The sequence below is a fragment of the Argentina anserina genome, chromosome 5, assembly GCF_933775445.1.
Source record: "Argentina anserina chromosome 5, drPotAnse1.1, whole genome shotgun sequence".
In the NCBI taxonomy this organism is placed as follows: Eukaryota; Viridiplantae; Streptophyta; class Magnoliopsida; order Rosales; family Rosaceae; genus Argentina; species Argentina anserina.
This window is the reverse complement of record NC_065876.1, coordinates 9,827,035-9,848,823: the sequence shown is the minus strand read 5'-3', so window position 1 is coordinate 9,848,823 and position 21,789 is coordinate 9,827,035. Positions and strand designations below refer to the sequence as shown.

The 21,789-nt window shown below is 37.8% G+C and overlaps 1 protein-coding gene across 2 annotated transcripts; it reads right to left on the bottom strand.

Moving 5' to 3' along the window:
- Window positions 1-11,554: 11,554 nt before the first annotated feature.
- LOC126794062 (probable lipid phosphate phosphatase beta) lies at window positions 11,555-14,983 on the bottom strand. 2 transcript variants are annotated; one of them, XM_050520707.1, is made up of 2 exons: window positions 14,274-14,983; window positions 11,555-12,043 (listed from the first exon to the last, which is right to left on the bottom strand). In XM_050520707.1, exon 1 carries the CDS (start codon window positions 14,974-14,976, stop codon window positions 14,275-14,277), a length of 702 nt encoding a protein of 233 aa, XP_050376664.1. In that variant the 5' UTR covers window positions 14,977-14,983; the 3' UTR covers window positions 11,555-12,043; window position 14,274. The 2 variants fall into 2 exon arrangements, with proteins under 2 accessions (XP_050376664.1, XP_050376665.1); XM_050520708.1 differs by having other exon boundaries at window positions 11,555-11,993.
- Window positions 14,984-21,789: the final 6,806 nt, after the last annotated feature.

The window sequence follows — 21,789 nt, the reverse complement described above, 5'->3', positions numbered from 1 at the left end:
CTCCGAGGTGCCCTCGAAAGGCATGCCCCCCAGTATTTATTTTGTTGTAGGAACTGCTTGTGTTAACTCTTCCTCTGGTGTCTTCCCAAGGAGTATTAGCTATGTTTCTAGAGCTTTAGGGTTGTTTTCCAGTTCTTTGACATCTCTTTTACTTATTCTTCCGGTAATTGGTATTTTAGGGGTAAGAAATGCAGCTTCTAGTGCCTTCGTCATGGCTGTGCTAACACCATTGCTTCGTTCGTGTTCCATCAAGGTAGGTGCATGTCCTTCCTGGACCTCTTTCATAGGTGTTGCCACTAGTTGTATCGTCTCTCTTTTGGACTGAGGAGTCTTTGGTTCCCATACGCTATTTTTTATTGTTCACTTGGTGGCAAACGGTTATGTAGATTTTGCGGGCGAGCTTGATGATGAACCATTAGGACAAATCCCTGTTGTTAGTGGCTCCCTGAGATTTCTATGGTCGCCATTCATATCTTCCTTTCTTAGTACTCCAATATCGCTTCATGCCTTCTCTATTAAGCGTAGTAGGAGAAGGTACATCCCATCCAGATGGTTTGATCTGATAGAGTGGCAACTCCTCTTGATGCAATGGTCCCCCATACACTACCAGGAACTGAAATTTCACTTCATCACTTAGATGTCCGACTGTTGGATCACCTACACGGTATCTCTTCCATAGACTCTTCTTATCTGTCTTATGCCACCAATCTTCCTTCGATAGCTCCACAATGTTGGTAACTACTGTTATTTCCATTGATTTTGGTTTTGGAGATCCTAGACAATCGAGAGCTGAGACTCTATGTTCCTGCACATTATCCATGTATAATCATCTGAAGACCGATTTTCTTCCCCATACGGAATCTTTCTTATTTCCACCAATGATAAGTCTTATATTGTTGGCTTCTATGATATATTGTAGCTCCTTCGGTGTTTTCGCCAATTGTTTTGGGCTAATAACACCGTCCCTTAGAGCTTGTAAATTATGCTTTGCTCGGCCATACTTTCTTTGTATGTTTCTGATTTTGGCGGGCTTTAACTCGATAGTCATTAATCCCTACTTTTTTAGCCTACAATTCTCCTTGATAATGGATCGTGATGCAGGGGGTATATATGGCTTGGGGAGAATATCTGGTTAAGGAGTCGAGGGTGAAGAATTAGCTAATGTTTGTTGTACTTGTTCCATCAGTTGCTCTCCTCCGTCGCCCAATTTTCTTCAATCTCGCTTGCATCTCTTCCATTCACTGCACCTTTTCCTCTAGATTTTCATAACTTGGTCTTAGTCTGCATTCTTCCTGACACCGCGAATAGAGTACGACTTGCACTATATCCATCACCTGTTTACCTTTCTTTCGAGGTGGGCTGTCTCGTTCCTCCTCACCTTTGGAGGTAAGGAGTTCCAAAGTAGGCCTCATACTAGGTCGTTTTCCCTTTTTTATATAGACCATAGAGATGAGATCGTTAGAATTGGTACTTGATGAATCACATTCTTTGTTAGGATATGGTGTGAATGTCAGCTTTCCTTCCAAAATCCAATCCTGCACTGAGTCTTTGAGGTCCAAATAAGCTGATGTATGGTGTTTATCCCAGACATTGTGGCACATGCAGTAATCATGGTCGCGTTCTTCTCCTGGTGGTGGGAATTCACCGAATGATGCCTTAATCCTTCCATGGTCTATCAGCTCTTGTAGAAAATCCAATACCAATGCAGGTTTGAAAGAGTAAAATGCATGCCTTGAACCTTCTTCTACTGGAACTCCAAATTCTTGCTCACCAGGTTGAGGTTCATAAGCTAGCTTAATGAAATTGATCTGAGGAAATGGATTCTCGTCCACAAAGCTACTTTGCTTTCGTTCCCTTCTACAATTTTTAAACTATTAAGCCACTATTGAATCTGCTTAAGCTTCAAGCATTCAAATGTGTTGTGAGTCCACATGTTGTGGAATTTGCAATACTTCTTCCCCTTCAGCTTATCTGGCATAGGGTATGGACCAAAGTTTGTGGTAACTTTCCCTGAAAGCAATCAACTCATCTAGAATCTCAGCGGCCATGTTAGCATTATATGTGTTCTTATCGAACTCCGGTTTGGTGAAAGCCATAGTAGTAAGCTTGAAAGGTTCTCGTGCTAGTTTTGGCGCCTTGGCCTTGACATTCTATCCCCTTAACTCAAGAGCAGCTACGTTAGTGTTGCACTCATCTTCCTTGTAGGAGTTCTGTTGTTTAGATTGCACAAAGCTGGGTACAACGCTGATACTTGCCTATTTCTCCCATGAACATATGTTCCTTTGGAAGCATTCGCTTTCTCGTCCAACTGGTTCACTAAGAGTTGGTAGTTCCCAACCTTGTTCATTAAATCCGTCATGTCGTAGAACTTCATGTCGTGATGCTTCGTCCACTGCCTCTGTTCCAAACTTTTTATGGCGATTGCTATTGCATCAGACTCACTGAGAGGAGATTTGCACTTTTCATGCTGGATCTTAAAGCGTTTGAGGTAGTCCACAGAAATTTCAAAAGGCTGCTAATACATAGAGGTGATAACAAACAAATCCACTTCAGGCTTGACATACCAAGGTGGTTCTAAACATAGTCTCCATTGTTCTCCAGTTCGAGATAGACTTGGGAGTTAACTTTGAATACCAGGTTAATGCAGACCCTGAGAGAGAATAACTGAAGACCCTTAGTTTTAGGTTTCTATCGTTCCCAAAAGTTCTGCATTATCCTTTGAACCTATACACATAAGTTGTTGCATCTTCAATTCCTTCACCAAAAAAAAGTGGTGAAACAGATAGGCTTGAATCCTTTAGGCCATTCGTTGAGTGCCACATGAAGTGGGAAATGGTATGTATAGGAAAGATCCATAACTTGAACCTCTTTTTCAGCTTGTATCATTCCCTTAATATGTTCAAGTAAGGCTGCAGGCAAGACATCAGCCATGCTGAGCCCTACAAAAGCCTCTCCTCCATTGCCATGGCCCTTGTTAGCTCCATGAATTGGTGGAGAACTTATTTCCTGTTCTTCACGTCTGTGATTCATGGACCTGGTTTCCTGTTCGTTAGATGCATACTATGTAGGTGGAATAGTTAGGGTCCTCTGATGAGGAGGTACGTATATAAGGTTGGCATAGTGATTAAAAAAAACTTCTCATTAAGTCCTTGGTTGTCCTTGCCCTTATCCTTATCCATAACGCATGCAGCTTTCTATAAATTGGTCAGTTGTTCCCTAATCAATTTGAATTGAATGTCGTTGCAACTCTACAGTATGTGGATTTTATTCGACAATTAGGAGTGATTTTTCTCCACCTATCCCTTCATTGTCTTCATGGAATCACTTAGGTCGCCAACTTTAGTGTTGAGTCTTCCAACAACGCTATCCAGTTCTACGACCTTGGTATTGAGTTTTCCCACAGAATCATCTAAGTTTCCAACCTTATTATTTTGTTGTAACAACCCTAAATCTTACCGATCAACCTTAGTGTGGATTGTGTCTTTCTCAAAATTGACTTGGAAGGCGGTTGCAGCTCTGGCTGCTTCTAATTTCTCCCTTTTTTTCCCGTTATCTCCAAGGCTTTTATGACTTGGCTTAGGGTCATACCATCAGTAATAAGTACTTTTTGACTGGCTATCCCTTCGTCAGGGGTTTTCTACAAAGGTTATGTATAAGAACCGTTGTTCGAGCTGTCAGACACAATATGTCCATCTTTGGGTGATTCAGGCCGTCTGGACATGCCGTCTCCCAGAGGAGGAACTTCTGAATTGGTACCATCCCTAGGTGGGTTGGCTCTAGTTTATTGATTCGCTTTAGTACCTCTCATAGCTTAGTTAGTATATTCGAGTCCAAACTTTTTTTTTACTTCTGCTTTTGTAAGACAAGATCTACAATCCTTCGAAGTATGAGGTTTGTAGTCCTTTAGAGGATGTTTCTGACACTGCACATGAGGCCTTTGATAGATACTGCATGGCATACCTATCTTGAACTCGTGCTAAAATGCTTTCGACACGTCCCACTAGGCGTGTGCCAAAATGTTCGTGCTGCAAAGATATTCGCTCGGCCAAGTGAGTTTAGAATTGGTGAACATTCTCTATTTGGGACGGTGTGATGTGCGCATAGGTGTGCCAGTACTTGCTTACAAGAGTCTGTTGTATGTGAGTGCGCCGTCTTGACTTATAATGCCGGCGAATGTGACAAAGGCTCAGAACTTTCCTTTGCTTGGTTCGACATGTAGGTCACCTGGTCTTCCCACGCCTTCTTTCAGGTCTCAATACGAGTCGCTATCGATACTTAGCCACAGAGCTGTGAATAAGCAGAATAAGCAGAGCTTTAATAGATAACTAAGGTGACTTTGTTAAGGATGTAAGGTCTCTAGCGGTCTCAGATGCTATTGCTAAGGATGTGAGGTCTTTAGCGGTTTGGTAGTTGTTCACAAATTGCCTCGAAGAGGTCTTTAGAGTAAGATTTGCCCGGGGGGTCTTGTTTAGTAGATGTGCTAATTTGTTTATTAAGAGTTGTGTCTTCTTTTGTGCTCTTCACCCCATTATATAGTGGTTAAATTAGGGTTGATTATTTCTGTCTCCAAAGATTATAGATTTCCTTATGTAGAGAGTTTGATTCTGATTACAACAAAGCTTTTCACTTTCTTGTCAACTTTAACAACTCATAATTACTTGCAGCGAACAACTTCCTTATCTAAATAGGATTCCGCAAATCCTGTAAAATAAAAATAATAAATATAATTTAGGCCGCATGTATCGGCATTTGGACTAAATCGCTTAAAATTTTAATATTTTCTTAAATTTGGCTCAAACAGTTCCAAATCAAGTTGGGGTTGAACTTAAATATCCGTCAATGGGATTGGAAAATAAATCAAATCAGAGAACTCCCCCCAAAAAATAATGGTCTTGTAACTAAAATAAATAAATAAATAATGGTGTCAAGTCTTTGTGAGACCAAAACTATCTTTGTTATCGCTTAGCCATGTGTCTGTATATTTTTTAGGAGAACCATACGTCTGTATTAAGATATTTGCATGTAATATACCTCCATTTGATGTGGCCCCCTATTAAACATAGATGCATTTTACGCATTAAGAGCTCGATAGGAAGAATCTAAGATGGTCCTTCCACTCCTAATCTAAAGTCGCTTCGATCACTTCAACCAAAAAATTAAAACAAACAAGCTAGTTGTTGTTGTTATATATCTCTGTAATCTGTTGAAAGCTAAAGTGCATATTCATCAACATTATAATAAGGATTTGCTTTATGCTTTTGGACGAACTTAAGCTGATTGATATGGGAACTATGCTTAATTTGTTTTGTACAATATATACGTATCATTCGGTATCAATATATATGTTATTTGGTCCCAAACTAATTGACGATCGTGTGACTTCTTGCGGGCGATGGGTGTGGGGCACATGCATATGCTTTCATGCCTAAACCGTAGGTGTTAAGTACATTTTTGATGTCATCTCATCAACTTCAATTACCAGCTAATTAGTAATTACTCTTTAGATATCAAGTGTATTTTAATGAACAAATGCATAATTGGGTAGTATATATATATATTACTTTCTTACCCAACAAAATGTTAGTGGAGGAGTATATAATAGTAATAACATTTTCTGATTTATAAAATCGTATGATTTTTATAAAAAAAACACATAATGCTAAACTCAACAAAATTAAGAAAGAAACATTGGATGGTGAACTGCTAGTTCTACATTTTTTCACTGTAGTTGATTACTGATTTAATTATACTCGCAAATTTCTTCTACTTTCGGAACTTTCCCATTCCATCCGAGTTGTGGAAATACAACTTTCTAAAACTAATAAGTACGTATCTTCTTCATATGCACCTTAAGTATCCCCATATTAGTATCTACTAAACTGGGTTTATCTTTTGCATATGTATCTGGAGGCAAGGAAACGCGGAAGCATCATGTCCAAAGTTAGATGAGATTGTCTGATTGTGTAATATATTTTGCATCGAAGGTGATCCACAGTTGATAAGTTTATGCACGATGTGTTGGGTACCTGATGATGTTCACAAGTGACAATGCAAGAGCCAAGGCATGAGGTATATCCGTATATATCACACAACACGTACAAGTTTGGAGACAAGAAGAATAATGTGGTGAAAACACCAAAATCAATCGGTACTTTTTAATTTATTAGGAAATTGGTAAAACGTAATAAAAGTGAAAAATTGGGCCAGATGAAGCTGGGCGTATGGCTTATGAGTTATGAGTTTTACCATAATAGTTGTAACTTGTAAGTTGTAAAATTACGAATATATGAGAATCTTGCGCACATACAGAGACATAGAGAGCATATATACCAGAGTTTTTTGATATTTTATACATTCAGATTGGTAATATACTGAAGAAAATAATTAATTCATTGCATAGTTTCTACTCGATCTAGTATTGGGTTAATTTGTACTTGGGAATTATTGCATATTTGCACAAATATATCATGCACAATAGCATTGACATGACCCAGTGTCCTTGGTCTGCCTAATGGAAATACACGCACGTCTTCTACCTCAGTCCCCAGTTCGTACGCGATCAACTTATATGGTTTCTTCCTCTGGTTCTTAATTTTCATAATGACAAACACAAACATAGTATAATTTTGCAGAAACTTTAACCGCAAAAGGGAAACAGCTTCATAACATGCAAACGCATAGTAGCTACCCCTACATTTATCAAAGGCTCAAACCTATCGAGCTGATCAAAAGGATTCATTTAAATTTAGCCAAAGTTGGCGCAACTAATCGAAGTTTGTCCTTCAACTCCGTCAACTTATTGTAGGGTTTTTGACAATCAAATTACCAAAAAGAAGAAGGAAAACTCATGAATTATATGGTGGTTTGTGATCCAAAAGAAAGGCAACAACCAACACTTGGTGATTCAAGTGGAAATAAGTTTGTTCCTTTTAAGTAAAGTCTCGAGTTCGAGTCTTGTGAATGGAGCAATCAGTGTTGGGAGAACTTTTCAGCCAGCGGTCCGGCTCGAAGTTATAGTAACAAAAAAAAAGGTAACAACTAGCAATCAAATCGTTGATTTTCAAGTACCAAACAATGAAAAAATTCTCCATTGGAGAATCACACAAGACCTTCCAGTTGGAAAACAACTCATTAGAGCACTAAGCAAGGCCCCCCACAGCTACTATGTCCTCTGTGTATGGAGCAATATTTCTCTGTTACCCATATCTTATCAAAGTTGATAATTATATCACTCATTGTACATATATGCATCTCAAACCCAGCATTACCATGTGCTTGCCCGTATATAACATCATTCTCACTAGCGTCGCTTAATGTTTGATAGGATTCATATACAAAACTTCATTCTTTATGTGGGTTTTTCTTCGCTTTGATTGATTTAGCAAATGACTAATGTCTTTTGTAGGCCAACACTGATTTGAAAGTTTCTAGTGATTCCATACTAAGTCGAACGATCTAACTAAGCATATATATCCCAGCATATATAACACAATTATCTTTCTTTCCTTCTGTCATTTATATGGCTATATGCCTATATCACTATGCCATGTGTGAAATTGAATTTTTTGATGTCCTTTCCGATTATGTTTGTTTCTTGTTATATAGACTTTCATTATAGTAAACCACTGTTTCCAACCACTTTGTACCAAACGGAGGTCCCTCCCTTGCTGGTTATCATTAAACATCCCACCAGCGTATTTCTCCAGGTTCTAACTTCGTAGGTTAATTTGATCATGTCTCAAGCACTTGCCCAGCTAGCATAAATAAAAATAAGATTCAAATTCATATACCAATAGATATCATAGTATACCATCATCCCAATAACTATTACTGAGGGAGGAGCAGTGTTTGGCAACTAAAAGAACAGTGTTCCAGATTCGAATCCAGGAAAAATATTTCGATTTCACTATTCGACTGTCTGTCTGGACTCTTGAAATAGGGCTGTACGTGCAGAAATTACAAATTAAACAACAGTTGGTTTTGTAGTATTGACCAGATGGGGTAAAATATTTCCATGGAAGACATGGCAAGATTTCTTCTTAGAGTTCCAATTCAGTCAAATCAGTACAGCTGGATCACAAATGAATCTTAGCGTCAGTGATCGTGCTCAGACCTTTCAGAAAGCTCAAAAACATTAGCTAAAAAAAGGAGGGTATCAAACTACGGATGGAGTCTCTTAAAGGATCGAAGTGAAAATTGTCGAGCTGCTCTGGAATTATTTGGTAATTATTCAAGAACAAATACCCAGAGGGATCCAGAAATACCAGCTTGAATGACATCAACAACAGACTTGACAATAAATAATTCAAAAGCTTCATTGAATTCCATTTAGCAATGTATAAATAAAGAGTGCCCTCAAAGCAATGTCAAGTTCGCTGTTAGCCTGTTTACCCTATTCTCTGTTAATATTTTTCATGTTCTTTAATTTGGACATTTTTGTGATGTGTCCCAACTGTATTAAAAAATCTCATGTCAAAAAAACTGTATTCAAAAATCAAAACCTTTTCAAAAAGTTATACATTCGCAACAGAAATTGTCGATGTCGACCGACCTAAAATCTGAGTACTTACAAAATTTGAAATACTATTCTATCACAGTCACAGCTATATATATATATATATATATATATAATGTCCTATGGAAGAAGAAATATTGTAGCAGCTAATGTCCCCCAACAAAACCATGAAACTTGAAATCGATACGAGCCTAATTGCCTAACAACAAATAGCTTGGTGCAGAATGAATATCTGCAATCTAGATGTCATTTATCAGGAAATCAATCATCTACTAAGTATTTCGTTGAGTTCGAAAAATGGCGGACCGACTAGAAATTCCACCTAACAAATCATACAGGCAGTACTCCATAATAATAGTAGAAGAAACCAAAGAAATTATTGCAATGGATTGCAAATTAATTTAGATGGAGAGTCTCATCAGTCATAAAAAAACCAAGACCGAAAACCCAAGTGTCCGAAGAAGTGACTTGCATTGCCAACCAGGCATTACAACTACGGGGGGAAAAATCCACAACAACAGGCTTGGAAATCAGTTGGTGAACATTAGATTAGGGATCAGAGGTTTCAATCCTTTCCAATGGTACATTGAACAGACAAAGGAGTGAGGCCATTTTAAATGCAAACACTTTGAATCTTTGATTGTTAAGTTCAAAACCATCCAACTCGATACAGCGTGGAACCCTGAACATGTCGTAAAAAGAAAATTCAAAACCCAAAGACCAAAAACAATTAACGCGCGCAATAGGGTTTGTACTTTGTACCAAAAAGAACAGAAAAAAATTAACAGAGGGTACGGTTGTCTTCAACAAAGGGTTTACTCGAGACTGGATTTTACTGGGTAAAATCTAAAAGATAATCGAGAACATGTGCGAAGAGGTGAAAATGTGGGAGCCAAAATACGAAAAGGTTGATGTGTTGCTAGATTAGAGACAGGACAAAACTCCAAATGATTTGTACTGTCTCCATCTCCACAGCTCTTCCCAAAGACTGAAACAGTTTCAGTTATGAATTTCTTTCTGCTTCTCTGCCCAGTTCCTGTGGCAGTGATGAACATCACTGACACTGCTCATGCAGAAATACATGTAATCATCAAATCTAATTTAGGGGGCTGTCCTCATTTTTCTTTGCGATCCACCCAATTTGGCTCAGTGGTCCTTGCTCCTTTGCTGAGCTTTTTTCATTCAACCGTGCCAAAATCACTTCCATAATCCATACCCTCCAAAAACACAAACTATTCTGCAGAAGTTAATCAACACCAGCAACTAGCCATACCTTTTACATCACTTTATGAACTTATGGACTGTAATACCGATCATACTTGTAAATGGACTAGAGCTAGCTCATCATCATTCATCATGTTCACAATACCTGCTGGCTTCTCACTCCTCGATCACCCAGAAGTTTTGTCTTCACCCCTAACTTAGGTCCCAATAAGATAGCAACCATAGCATTAATTTGACTGTTCTTCTATAGCTCGGAAGCTCGATTAGGTTCTCGGGTGGTCAAAGGTCCATGGTAGAAGCACGAAATAGATAAGTATAGTTCTGACAGCCACGACATGGCAACCAGAACCATACAACTGCATTTGGTTAGAGATTTGAAACCCAGCTAGAATTGAAAAGTTCAGCAGAGTCGTTCAGATTTTTTCTTTTGGGGTCTAACGATTCTTCTTCTTCTTATATGATTGGTTTTAGGGTTTGATAAAGTTGCTAACTTGATCCTGCGGAAAGACGCCATCAGTCCATCGCACTGATTAAGGTAACGAGAGTACGTTATTCTTCCTTGATCTATAAGAAAAGTGTGCATAGCTTTAGATGTGCTAATCTAAAGCAATGTGAATCATACACCATTCTCGGTTCTTATTCAAGGATTGATAATGGCATCTAGGCTTTGCATTACATGTACAAACCACTTGATTCTTTGAGTTCCTTTCAATTAGGCAAGTGATGGGAAAGTCACTGACGTCAATGTTCTTACTATAATGAAGGGAAAGTGGAATGTGTATCTTTCACCTTGTTTCTTATCTTCAAAGGTTTCAGAATCCATTTCGAGCCAACCCACTGAACCCAGTGTCACATGCACGCTCTCTTTCAATCTCGCAAAGCCATGCCTGTTCCTGCTTGGACCACTATTGACTATTCTAGACAAGGTTTGTGTTACGTTCACAGATAATTAAAGCCGGAGCTTGCGGATTCAGGAAAACAATTATGAACACGAAAAATCGAAAAAGAACACATGCAAGTGACCCACAAAACTGAAAACATCCAACCACATTTATCGCCTAAACAGAACAATCTCATCGTCTATAAGGAATAGACGACGATCGATGTCAATCACAATCATTAAGATCAAATGGCAGGACCCCTCAAGCAGTGGCCAGTGGGTTGTGACCTAATTAAGTTCAATCAACATCTATATCATCATGTCAAAGAGGCCATCCTGAAGGACATGAAACAAATCGGTATGACAACAGAGTGAAATCACAGTTTGCGATGCTGTGAAGCATATGATAAGAACTTGTGATGCTCCAGAACATGGTAGAATTTTCGGAATTCAATTTCGAAATGTATTTTTATCAAGAGGACCTTATACATGTAATCCCTACTGCTGTTTTGCATCAATTGGAAGTAGATCAACAGAAAGAAAAAACAAACATACAAGGTCAAGTTAGGAAGATCGAAGAGGATATAACTCAAGAAAGAGATGATCTTAAGTGAGACTCTGTGCCGCTTCAACATAAGATCCTTCTTTATCTTCTCTTGAGAAAAAGCATGCCCCAGTTGTGTAGTCAACAAAGTAGGAGGAAGTATTAAAGTTTGAACTCTTCTAATCGAGGATCTTTTCGCATGAGCAATGATGCAAGTCGTGCTACACAATATTATAACAATCATTGACAGCACTAACATTGCAAGGTTTCATTTTCAACAAGTGAATAGGCAACGAATCCATTAAGATCACCAACCCTAATCAAACAAAGCTCACTAAATAATTAAAGCAGATTTTCCAAACTATCTGAGATTCTGAATGGACAGCTTATCCAATGTAGTTGCATGAGATAAATACAGATCGAGCTTAATAATTTGATGAAACACAGTACTTACAATTCCAGTTAAAGATTATGGAAGCCATTAAAAAATGGAAGTTCCACAAAAAAATCAAGAATAATGGAAATTTCCAGCACATTTAGTATCAGCATACTTACACTGAACTTCCCGTATACATAATCCTGGAGAACACTTCCCTTCTGTACTTAAATTCTCCAAAGCTAAAAGTGTCTGGAACACCAATCCAGTCATCCACAAATTTAAATCATAGTTGACGGAAATTCAATTCCACATTCGATGGTTCCGTAATCAAAAGAACAGCAGCATCCCAGACATTGTAAAAATGATTACACCACACCTACTGTTGAAGAAAACGAGTTTCAAAACAGCAGCAGGTTTGCACATGGGATTGATGAAATACAGTGGCTCCAGTCTGGAACAATACCATCCTCCAGTCAGAAGTCATCACCATTAGGAAATGAACTGTGAAAATATATCTTTCAGTACAGAATGCAAAGCAAACACCATGGAAGCAAAATTATTTGGATAGGAAAGAACTTTTAACACCGGTTATGAGTCTACAGGGTAAAGGCCCTAGCTGTCATAAAGACACTGGGAAGACTGGTCCAAATAAGCGATATGTCATGATTGCAGAGGTCTATCAATCCCATATAAGGCTTCGTAAGTTCAGAAATAGATTCATTCACTTTCTTAAGTAAAAATTTCTTAGCATCATCGAAAAAGAGAAGAGCTTCTATCATCTACTGATTACATTCTTCTGTTTTAGGTTCTAAACTAAAATTTAATGTTTTTCCTACATCATAAACATGACATCCCCAAAGGCATATGCAAGCAACGATAGATATGTTTGCGTCAAAATAAAACAAACTTTAAGACATGATCTTATCTATACGGGAAGATGTGGTGATTATCAGTAACTCTAAATGCATATACTACATTTATTTTAACTCGTACATAGCAGCACTTGACCATGACCATGATGGATTTGTCTATTTATAAAGACACTGGATGATACAGAGTTTTATTTAACTTGGAACTAGAAAAACATGCCGTTTCTTTGGGGCAGAGTGGGGTAAGAGTGGCTTATTCCTCTCATCTCACTGGATATTTTTCGATGTTGTCCACTTGTCCTCTCATCTTTAACTTTAACTTACTTTAAAATGGACAAATGGAGTACCAAATTAGTGCGAAACTGTCTTCTTGCTATAGTAGCCTTGATGCAAAAGACTTCTTTCACCTGAGGGTGCCTACCTAACTATTTGCTAGAGCTTCCTACCTCCTAAAGAGAAGAGTTTGCTTGAGGCTCAGTACCGAGACTGCGTCCACGAAGAAAGTTTTAGGGCAATTCTGGGCACCAATCAGACATCCCAGGCTTTATAATTGGTGGTCGAACATTCCTTGCTATATAATTCTGGGCATCAGTCAAACATTTACACCCACAATTGTAATACCGGTCTGGAACTTGTCATAGACATGCTGTACATTTTCCACCATGCACATCACTGGGGTTTGAACTATAGGGGAAGGGTAAAGCAGCCCAGCCTTTAATTTCAGCATGATCCTTAGATCCTATATCATTGCTGCCTTCATAGTACACAGAATGAGGATGGTACGTCTTATGTAAAGTAAAGGGATTAAACTTAAACCTCCGTTTTATATATATATATATATATAATGTTCTATCATTGTACAGCAGTACAACCATTCATGGAAAGTGTGGTCCAACTAATGATAGGAACATACAAAATAAAAGTGAGTGAATAAACATTATTCTAAAAACTAAACTCCAGAGATCATTTTAGTTCTAGATTTCTATCATCAATCACATGTGGGCCAATCTCATTCCAACACTTGATAGAAAAACAAGCCAACTTGATACAGCTCTACTATGTATATAAGAGAGGTCTAACTAAAGTGAACTACAGACCTTGCCTCTTCATCCTAAGTGCATCTCAGCCTTGTTTAATTCTAGCAGAACCCAGTTTGTTAGGTTGCAAAGATTTATGAATTTATCTCAAAATTTTCAGATGTTCTTTTTACTTCTTGTTCTTTTAAAGCAGAAGTCAAGGATGTATTTTCATACCCAATCCAGCAAAAAAATGACATTACATCTTTAGAATTGAAAATTTTCAAACTTAACAATGCAACAAAAATATGTGGTTCTGAAATAATAAGCAGAGATGAGGACTAAGGATACATATAAATCAATAATCATACAGATGTAATTATCATCATTATAATGGACACGATTGATTTCCTATGGCACTGTACCTACTATTATTGTTGTTGCTACTTGCTAGTATGTCATCCCACTGCAATTAGATAACTCCCATCATCTCCATTATCTAGAGAGAAAAAATGCCACCCAGAGAGATAGTAACTCGCCACTATCTAACGAAGTCAGCACCAATGCTGGTGCTCAACTACTCTTAAGCTAAGCAATATCATCCCAACCATGCAAATAATAAGCCACTGGCATACAAACAACCACCATTGAACTATCACGGCGACCGCTACCACCACTCAGTGAGCTATACTATAAATTATTATCGAATTCCAAACAAACTGGACTGATCAACCAAATATATCTGCGTTCATATTAAAGACTGATTCTTTATAGCATTGTTTGCATACAATTCAACAATTTCAATTCGAAAATCAACAAAATTCGTATGAAGTGTAATGGCCGTACCTTAGAATCTGAGGAAATGAAACGCTACTAGACCCTCACCCACGCCTAAACAAGCCCCGGCGAAGACGTCGGAGACGAAGTGCCGGCCGAGCAAAATCCTCGAGATCGAAGTGGCCGCGGCCCAGGCCCAGACGACCGAGACCAGAACACTCACGGTCCTGCCTTGATCGGAACCGATCCAGCGCTCGACGGCCGGCGACGTCGACCTGAGGTGGAAAACAGCGTCGGCGAGGGCGGCGGCGGAGAGGTAGAAGAGAGCGGCGACGAAGCAGACCCTGGAGGCGTGTCCGCTGGGGAAGGAGAAGTGGTCGACGGAAACGGCGACGCTCATGGTGGCGTTGTAGACGGGGCGGGCGCGGCGGACGATGAACTTGATGAGGCCGATGAGGGCGAGGTCGAGGAGGAGGCCGAGGAGGAGAGGGGAGAGGAAGGGGCGGAGGAGATGGATTGGGCCGGAGTTCGGGTTCGGGTTTGGGATTGGGCCGGGGGTTAAAAGCGGGGCGAGGAGGAGGGAGAGGGCGACGGGGAAGAAGAGACGGAAGTCGGCGGAGAGTTCGAGGAGGAGGAGGAGGGAGTGAGGGAGGAACGGTTTGGCGAGAATGTGGATTTTTTGGGAGATTTTGGTGTCTATTGCGACGAATCGGCGGAGGAGCGGCGGAGGCGGCGGAGGTGTGGTGGATTTGGCGGGTGGTGTTGGCTCCATGGTTAAGTGTCAGTTTGGGATTGTAGGAAGAGATTATAGGCAGTTACATTTGAGTACGTGGCCGAAAGTTAGTTAATACTTAATAGAGACCAGGTTTGGGCCTTGGATCGGGAAAACTTCGATTCTGGAGTTAAAAGAGGCCCAAATTAGAATCAATTGAAATGAAAGCAACTGAAAAATATTTGGAGCGGTTATTAGCATCAAGAACAAGAGGAAGGACAAGAGGAGTTCGTTCATCAGTTATGGTTAACTTACGATTTATTCTTCGTTTTCTAGCTGGTACGAATTGCATGAAGTACTGTATGAATTCATTGACTTGTGTTCAGATTAAAAGCATTATATGAACTTCATGACAAGACACATACGATTTTCAAACATACCAAATTGTTTAACAAGTTAGGCTAATTGGTTAGTAGTACGTTGCTGAAATTTGTGAACGCATGACATTGTGATCTCGCCGATAATAATACGAACACGGACACGTTGGATACAATCACAATGTCCGTAGGAAAACGTCAAGTGTACTTCTGTTATCAGCAAAGAATCAAATTTGAGCACAAAGGCTCCAACGAGAAGAATCCAGTTTAAACAATTAGGTTGATTGTGATTGACAAAAAACAGCAAAGATCAATAATTACTAGGGTTTGGTCGAGAGCTGTATATAGTGTTGCATATTCAAAATTAGATTGGACCAATTAAGAATCAAAGTCCTTAAAATATGGAGAGAATGCGGCACATGGAATTTCTAAAAACCTTAATTATTGTCCTTAAACCATGTGCAAGCCTCTTACTTAATTCTTAATTGAATTCCATGCATAGCAAGATGGCAAAGAAGTTGCAATTGAAATGAAATTAATAAACCCATGCTCTGTAGTCTATACTATGGACTCGAAACTTGAATCCTATTATCCTACGATTCCTAACCTAATCAATTAGACGAACTTTAAATTGATTTGTAACCATACATGCATGCCGTAGCTGTATGGCAAAAAGTCATAGTGTCACATAACATTAGGGTGGAACCTGTTTAAACAAATGAAATGGTGCATGCAAACTTGTCCAATGAGAATTCCTCATGTTTTCTGGTAATGGCCAATTTGAGGGCAAATGATTAATGCATGTAAAAGGCTTAGTGGCTCTTGCCACTTTTGAACATTTCATTATGTTTTCTTCTGAACTAACTAATTGACGGATTAGTGTGTGAATGGAGGATAATTGTTTCCGGTCTCCTAAGTGTATGTACAAGCAAGAGATATATGTCAAAATGAAAAACTGGTCATGCATGTGTATGATATATATGTCGTTGGCTCAATGTATAAGTTACGTTATATAATATAAGGACTCAAAACTCATAACAAGATAAACAGTAGGAAGTATAGTTCACACTTTCCCTATTACAGTGCACAATTCATCCATATGTTTTTTAGTAACTTCAATCTCATCCTTATGTAGGAATTTTAATTGATACAAAAATGAGAATTACTGATTATTGTAAATGAAGGAGTGTGGATTTCATTGTCCTTAACAATATACGAACCAAACATTTGATTGAACTATATCGATGAAGGCTTCAAACTTTGTAAAAAAATTATATGTTTGTTATGGTTATCATTATTGTTTTATGTACTGACACTCGTGATCCCATTATTATCACTGTTAATTTTGTAAAGACAAAGGGCCGGGAAAGACCGAATCAAAGAAATGCATGTTTTGGAAATCTTAAGAAATTATTAGCGTGCTTAGACTAGAGTACGTATATGAACCTAGATCCATAAGAGACGTTGGATGACCATGTATCTAACGGGCTAAGCTGTATAACATTCAATAATGTATACGAGTTACGACCGATTTTAAGTAACAGTTCCACTTAATTTCCTCACGTTAATAGTTCCGATGTATAGGAAGAAGACACTACCAACGTAATTAATACATATACAAACTTCATGCAGATTGTACCAACTACCGAATAGAAGAATCACAAATTGAATGAATCAAATGCAACAAACTCAAAATTAAAGATAGGTAAGCTTGGTTCATTTTCAGCAGTCACGGGTATATAAGGATATCTAGCTAGCTAGCTCTGTTTAGTTCGTCATTTCCCTGCAAAAATCCAACGCAGTGTGGGTAAACTCCAAGCAAGCTAGGGCACGCAGTTAATTAGTAGTACATTATATGTCTCTTAACATCTACACTACCATAGGACATCCGTGTTAGGACCACCTGTATTTTCTGGGTCCAAGCTCCTCCTGCCGTCCTTAATTATCAACAACGATAAAAATGATCATATCCTCCACGTACATATAGTTTCACTCTCACAGTACGAACGTTCTTGCTTGGGCATGGGGATGTAGACTTAGACGACACTGTCGTTTTGTTTCATTTCCATAACGATCCGGTAATCACTCCTTATCTGATTGTGGACTAGTGATCATCAATCATGATCGATCTGACCCTCACCACTGTCCTCGATTAGTCGATTTTTATCTCATTGTTTAATTCTGGATGAAATACTTCTGGTTTTTTCTGGTATAAGCAATTATAATCTGCATTATCAGAGTTCGTTAAGATCCTAACAATATGATTACAGAGATTGATGGAAAGATTATGAGTGGGATGGAAAACATGGAATGATAAATCAGTGCTAAGCGTCTAATAATTATGATCATGAAGAGCGGATTTCTGCCAAGTGTTTTATAGATGACAATGATTTTTCTTTAGTTCCATTTTTGATGCATTATGAGATTTTTATTTGTTTTATTAAGCTTGAAGATGATGCATTGTGATGCATGCATTAGATATGATTATTGTGAGAAATGTGGCAGGAAAATAAATTAACTCCAAACCATTCTCATTCTAAGAAGTAGGGCTGGACTCGATGCTTATGGTTAGGTTTATAAGCACTAATCGAAAACCGACACCGAATTCTCGGTTTCATATTTTGCAGAACTGAAACTGAAAAATATATATATAAATTGCGGTTTCGGTTAACTTATAATTCAGTTATGTTTCGTTTAATTTCGGTTACAAACTTAATATTCTTATTGACCTTTCGTACTTGATTAATGAAAATAAAAAGATTAAAAGTGAAGGAGTAAGCTACAAATTCAATACTTCAATTAAGTTACATTCACCAAATAAAATAATTCAAAACTCAAATATTAACTAAACAAAAACATTGTACTTCGCTGAAACACAACATGTTAACCAAAATAAACATTAAACCTCTTGAGCTTCATCACGAGACGTCCAAACTTGTCATAACATGAGGGCTAGTTAACAAAACCCCCAAGCATTACATTAGATCTCTGCATGTCTGATTGTACACATACAAAAATCAAAATCTGATATTACCTTATACAAAATCACATATCTCTACATGTATATATTTATTACCAAATATAATCTTAACCACCTGATTATATATGTTCACCAAATACAAGCTATAACCTTACCTCTCAATTCTCGGTTCGGTTCGGTTTTCATCGGTAATCTAAAAGCATATAACCGATAACCGGCACCAATTGCTCGGTTTGGTTCGGTTTTCGGCACCGACATGGAGGTTCCATCCGGTTCCAGTTTCTTAATTTCGGTGCGGTTCGATTATGGTCGGCTTCGTTTTTTTTCAGTGTTAGAAAGTCCAGACCTACTAAGAAGTGACTCGACTTCGATTTCTTCATACAAACAAATGAGGGGTGATACAAGTTTTTTTTTTTCGCTTCTTGTAAGTCATTGAAATCTTTAACCTATCTTAATTTAATTTGTTCCGGTGAACATTGCCCTCCTTTCTCATATTAGGAACTTAGTTAGGATATGGCATTACCAAAATACGAAACAAAACCATATAGGATACAAGATTCTTGTCCCAATTGTCACGTGCAAAATCCACAAAAACAGACCAAGTGACCGAGATGTGATATCACTGATATGGTTGCAGCCCACAAGGGTGCTAATATGAGTATGCACCTAGGTAAATGTAAATGAGAGCTTCAACTTTCAAACCACAGGCCACTCTAGACAGAAAGTTCTTGACAAATTATGTATCAGCGAATGTGCTTGATAGACTACTAGGATGCCAAGTCCCATTCCCAAGCTGCAAAGCATTGATGTCAGATTTAAATGGTGCTCAAGATCAAGGTGTATAAGATTTTGTGCTGTATTAAACAAAGAGGAGAGGGCGATAGGTTCAGGGGAGTTGAATTCTTTATCCATCCCAAACCATCAAGGCATTGAAGTTTCCATGACTAGAGTTGGTCCAAAGATATTCTGATTAAAATCCCCTAAATTAGGGTAAGGTGGGTAGATAGAGGAAGGCTTCTCCCACTGAACAGCCAGTCTTTTCCTTTTCCTTTTGTTTTCTTCCCATCATCACTTGCTTGTTCTTGACTCAAAAAATTGAATGTGTCAACTACCCTGGTTGGTTGTTTACATTTTGAAATTAAGAAATTTTATCATTTTCTTCTTAGTTGATTATAACTTAAAATTATATTCACACAATACCTTTGTGAAAATTTTCGATTAGATTCTCAATTTAAATTAACCATTACACTGTCTTTAAGTTTGATTATAACATATCCAACACGATTAAATATACATAGCGAATAAGCGTAAAAAATTATACTTTTTGAGTGAGATTCTCATTTTTACAATAATTAATTGACTATATAGTAATGTATTTTATAGAAACAACGACCGTTTCATCCGTTGATAATGTAGTTTGATCACTCATTTAGTCGCAACGTGAGAAGTAGATAATCCATAAATTACTTTTTTTAATCTTGATTTACAAAATGACCGTTCAATTTGCTGAGTTTTCAATCATTTCGCATCACAATTCAATATTTCAATCGTTTTTACAACAATGAAACGTTATGGAACAAACGGAGCTCCACATTATATTCCATATTGAAAGATTTCGTAACCCTTTGTTGCAATACATGCAACAAATCCACAAGTGCACAACAGTCTCAATCTGTCAATCAGAATGAAGCATTACGATTTGAAAACTTGAGAGAAGAAGAAGATAAAGGTATAGAGCTGCCCATTTTAGAGGGTCGATCTAGACCCCCAGTATTAGCACGCTAGGAAATACAACGCGGTTCCCGCGATGGTTTCAGGTTTCAAGCGTGAGAGCAAAGGCTGGCAAAACCCCACCGGCAGCCTCAAACCCCATATGTCCCCAGCCACTAAGTTTTTACTTTTCTGCACTCCTAAACTTACTATGCACTTCTTTTAACTAGCTTCATACAGAATCTCATAATTACCACATTATAAAACCTCACTCCGAAGCTTCAATTTCCTTCCACTTTGATTTGAATCTTCCCCATTTCCCCGAACTGGGCTGTCAAGGTTTGGACCATTTGGTGTGGGATTATATATAATTTTTATCATACTTTGGTGATTAAGCTTCGGTTAGAAAAATTGTCTCCTGGTTGAAGTACAAAAGTCATTATCCCAATGAGCTCCAACTCTGCGCAAACCCACTTGATTAATTAGTAGTGCCTAAGATGAAATTAGTGTTTATACAGAGCTAGAGTACAAGAAGATAATCAAAACTAGAAGATTGTTGTTTTACTAGTTTAAATTTCAGAGCTTTTTTAGATGCATTCTATCCTTCTTTTCTGCTAGTATCCAAGTAATCCAACTGTCCATTCTCTTTCTATTCTATTCTTCTCCCACTTCAAACTTCTATGAAAGATTCCACTTCACTTTGTCCCCTTTACTATTTGGAAATTAAGAATGGTGCAAACTATTGAAAATAAAATACGTCAATCGCTTTGATAATAGTGTTCCTAATTGAAGGGCTAATAATATGATCTCCAAGTAGTTGAAAAAGAGTCTCAGTTTCTTTTGTGTTTAGTGATCAAGAACTCATATTACTGACATTATGGTGACTGAAATTATGATCTACTAAAATATTTACTTTATTCTTAGTTATATCGCCAATAGGTTGAACGAATTAACCTTACGACATATATGCATAACCTTTTTTCAAGTGATTATATTTACCTTAAATCAACTTCTAATACGAGATTAAAAACATTCATACACAATTTCAAACAACTCAAGTAGCCAGTAGAAGTGCTCACATCCACATTTGGCCACACACCCCACCATTCTTGATGCATTGACTGCGCGGTAGAAGAACTCAAAATGTAAGTAACATTATTCCATTTTGATCAATTCTGTAGTACACGCTAGGGGTGTGCATTTCTTATCGGAAATACGGTACCACACCGTATCGCACCGGTTTAAATTGGATAGCGCACCACACCGCTTTATGTGTACTAGATTATGATTGTGAAAATACCAAACCACTTATAAATGGATTTGATTATGATTAGATATTTCTCAAACCGGATAAAACCAAACCGCACCGGTTTAAAATAAATAAAATTTTATTATATATTTAATAATAACATGATAATATAGTAATACACCAACACCCTAATAGTAACAAAACCTTATCTTTAAGGCTTTAAGCCGCAAGATTGCCAAGATCTATTGTAAATTGACTAAATTATATCTTTTTTTACTGCTTCTTTTTCTTTTTCTCTTTGGTTTTTGTCTCATAGTATATTTCAAGACTTAAAAGATATTATTATGTAGTATTATTCAAAGATTTGTGCCTTCAAAACGTAGTTAGTATTTTAGTTTATAATCTTATTCAAAGACTTAACGAATTAATTTATTTTAATTTAATATGTAGAAACAAATGATTTATCTGAAACCACATCGGAAATGTGGTTTACTGGATAAACGATTTGACCAAACCGAATACAAGATTTGGTTTGCAAATGATCAAGCTGTTTAAAG

Coding starts and splice junctions, on each gene's coding strand:
- LOC126794062 (XM_050520707.1), bottom strand. CDS start 14,976: ATGGAGCCAACACCACCCGCCAAATCCACCACACCTCCGCCGCCTCCG.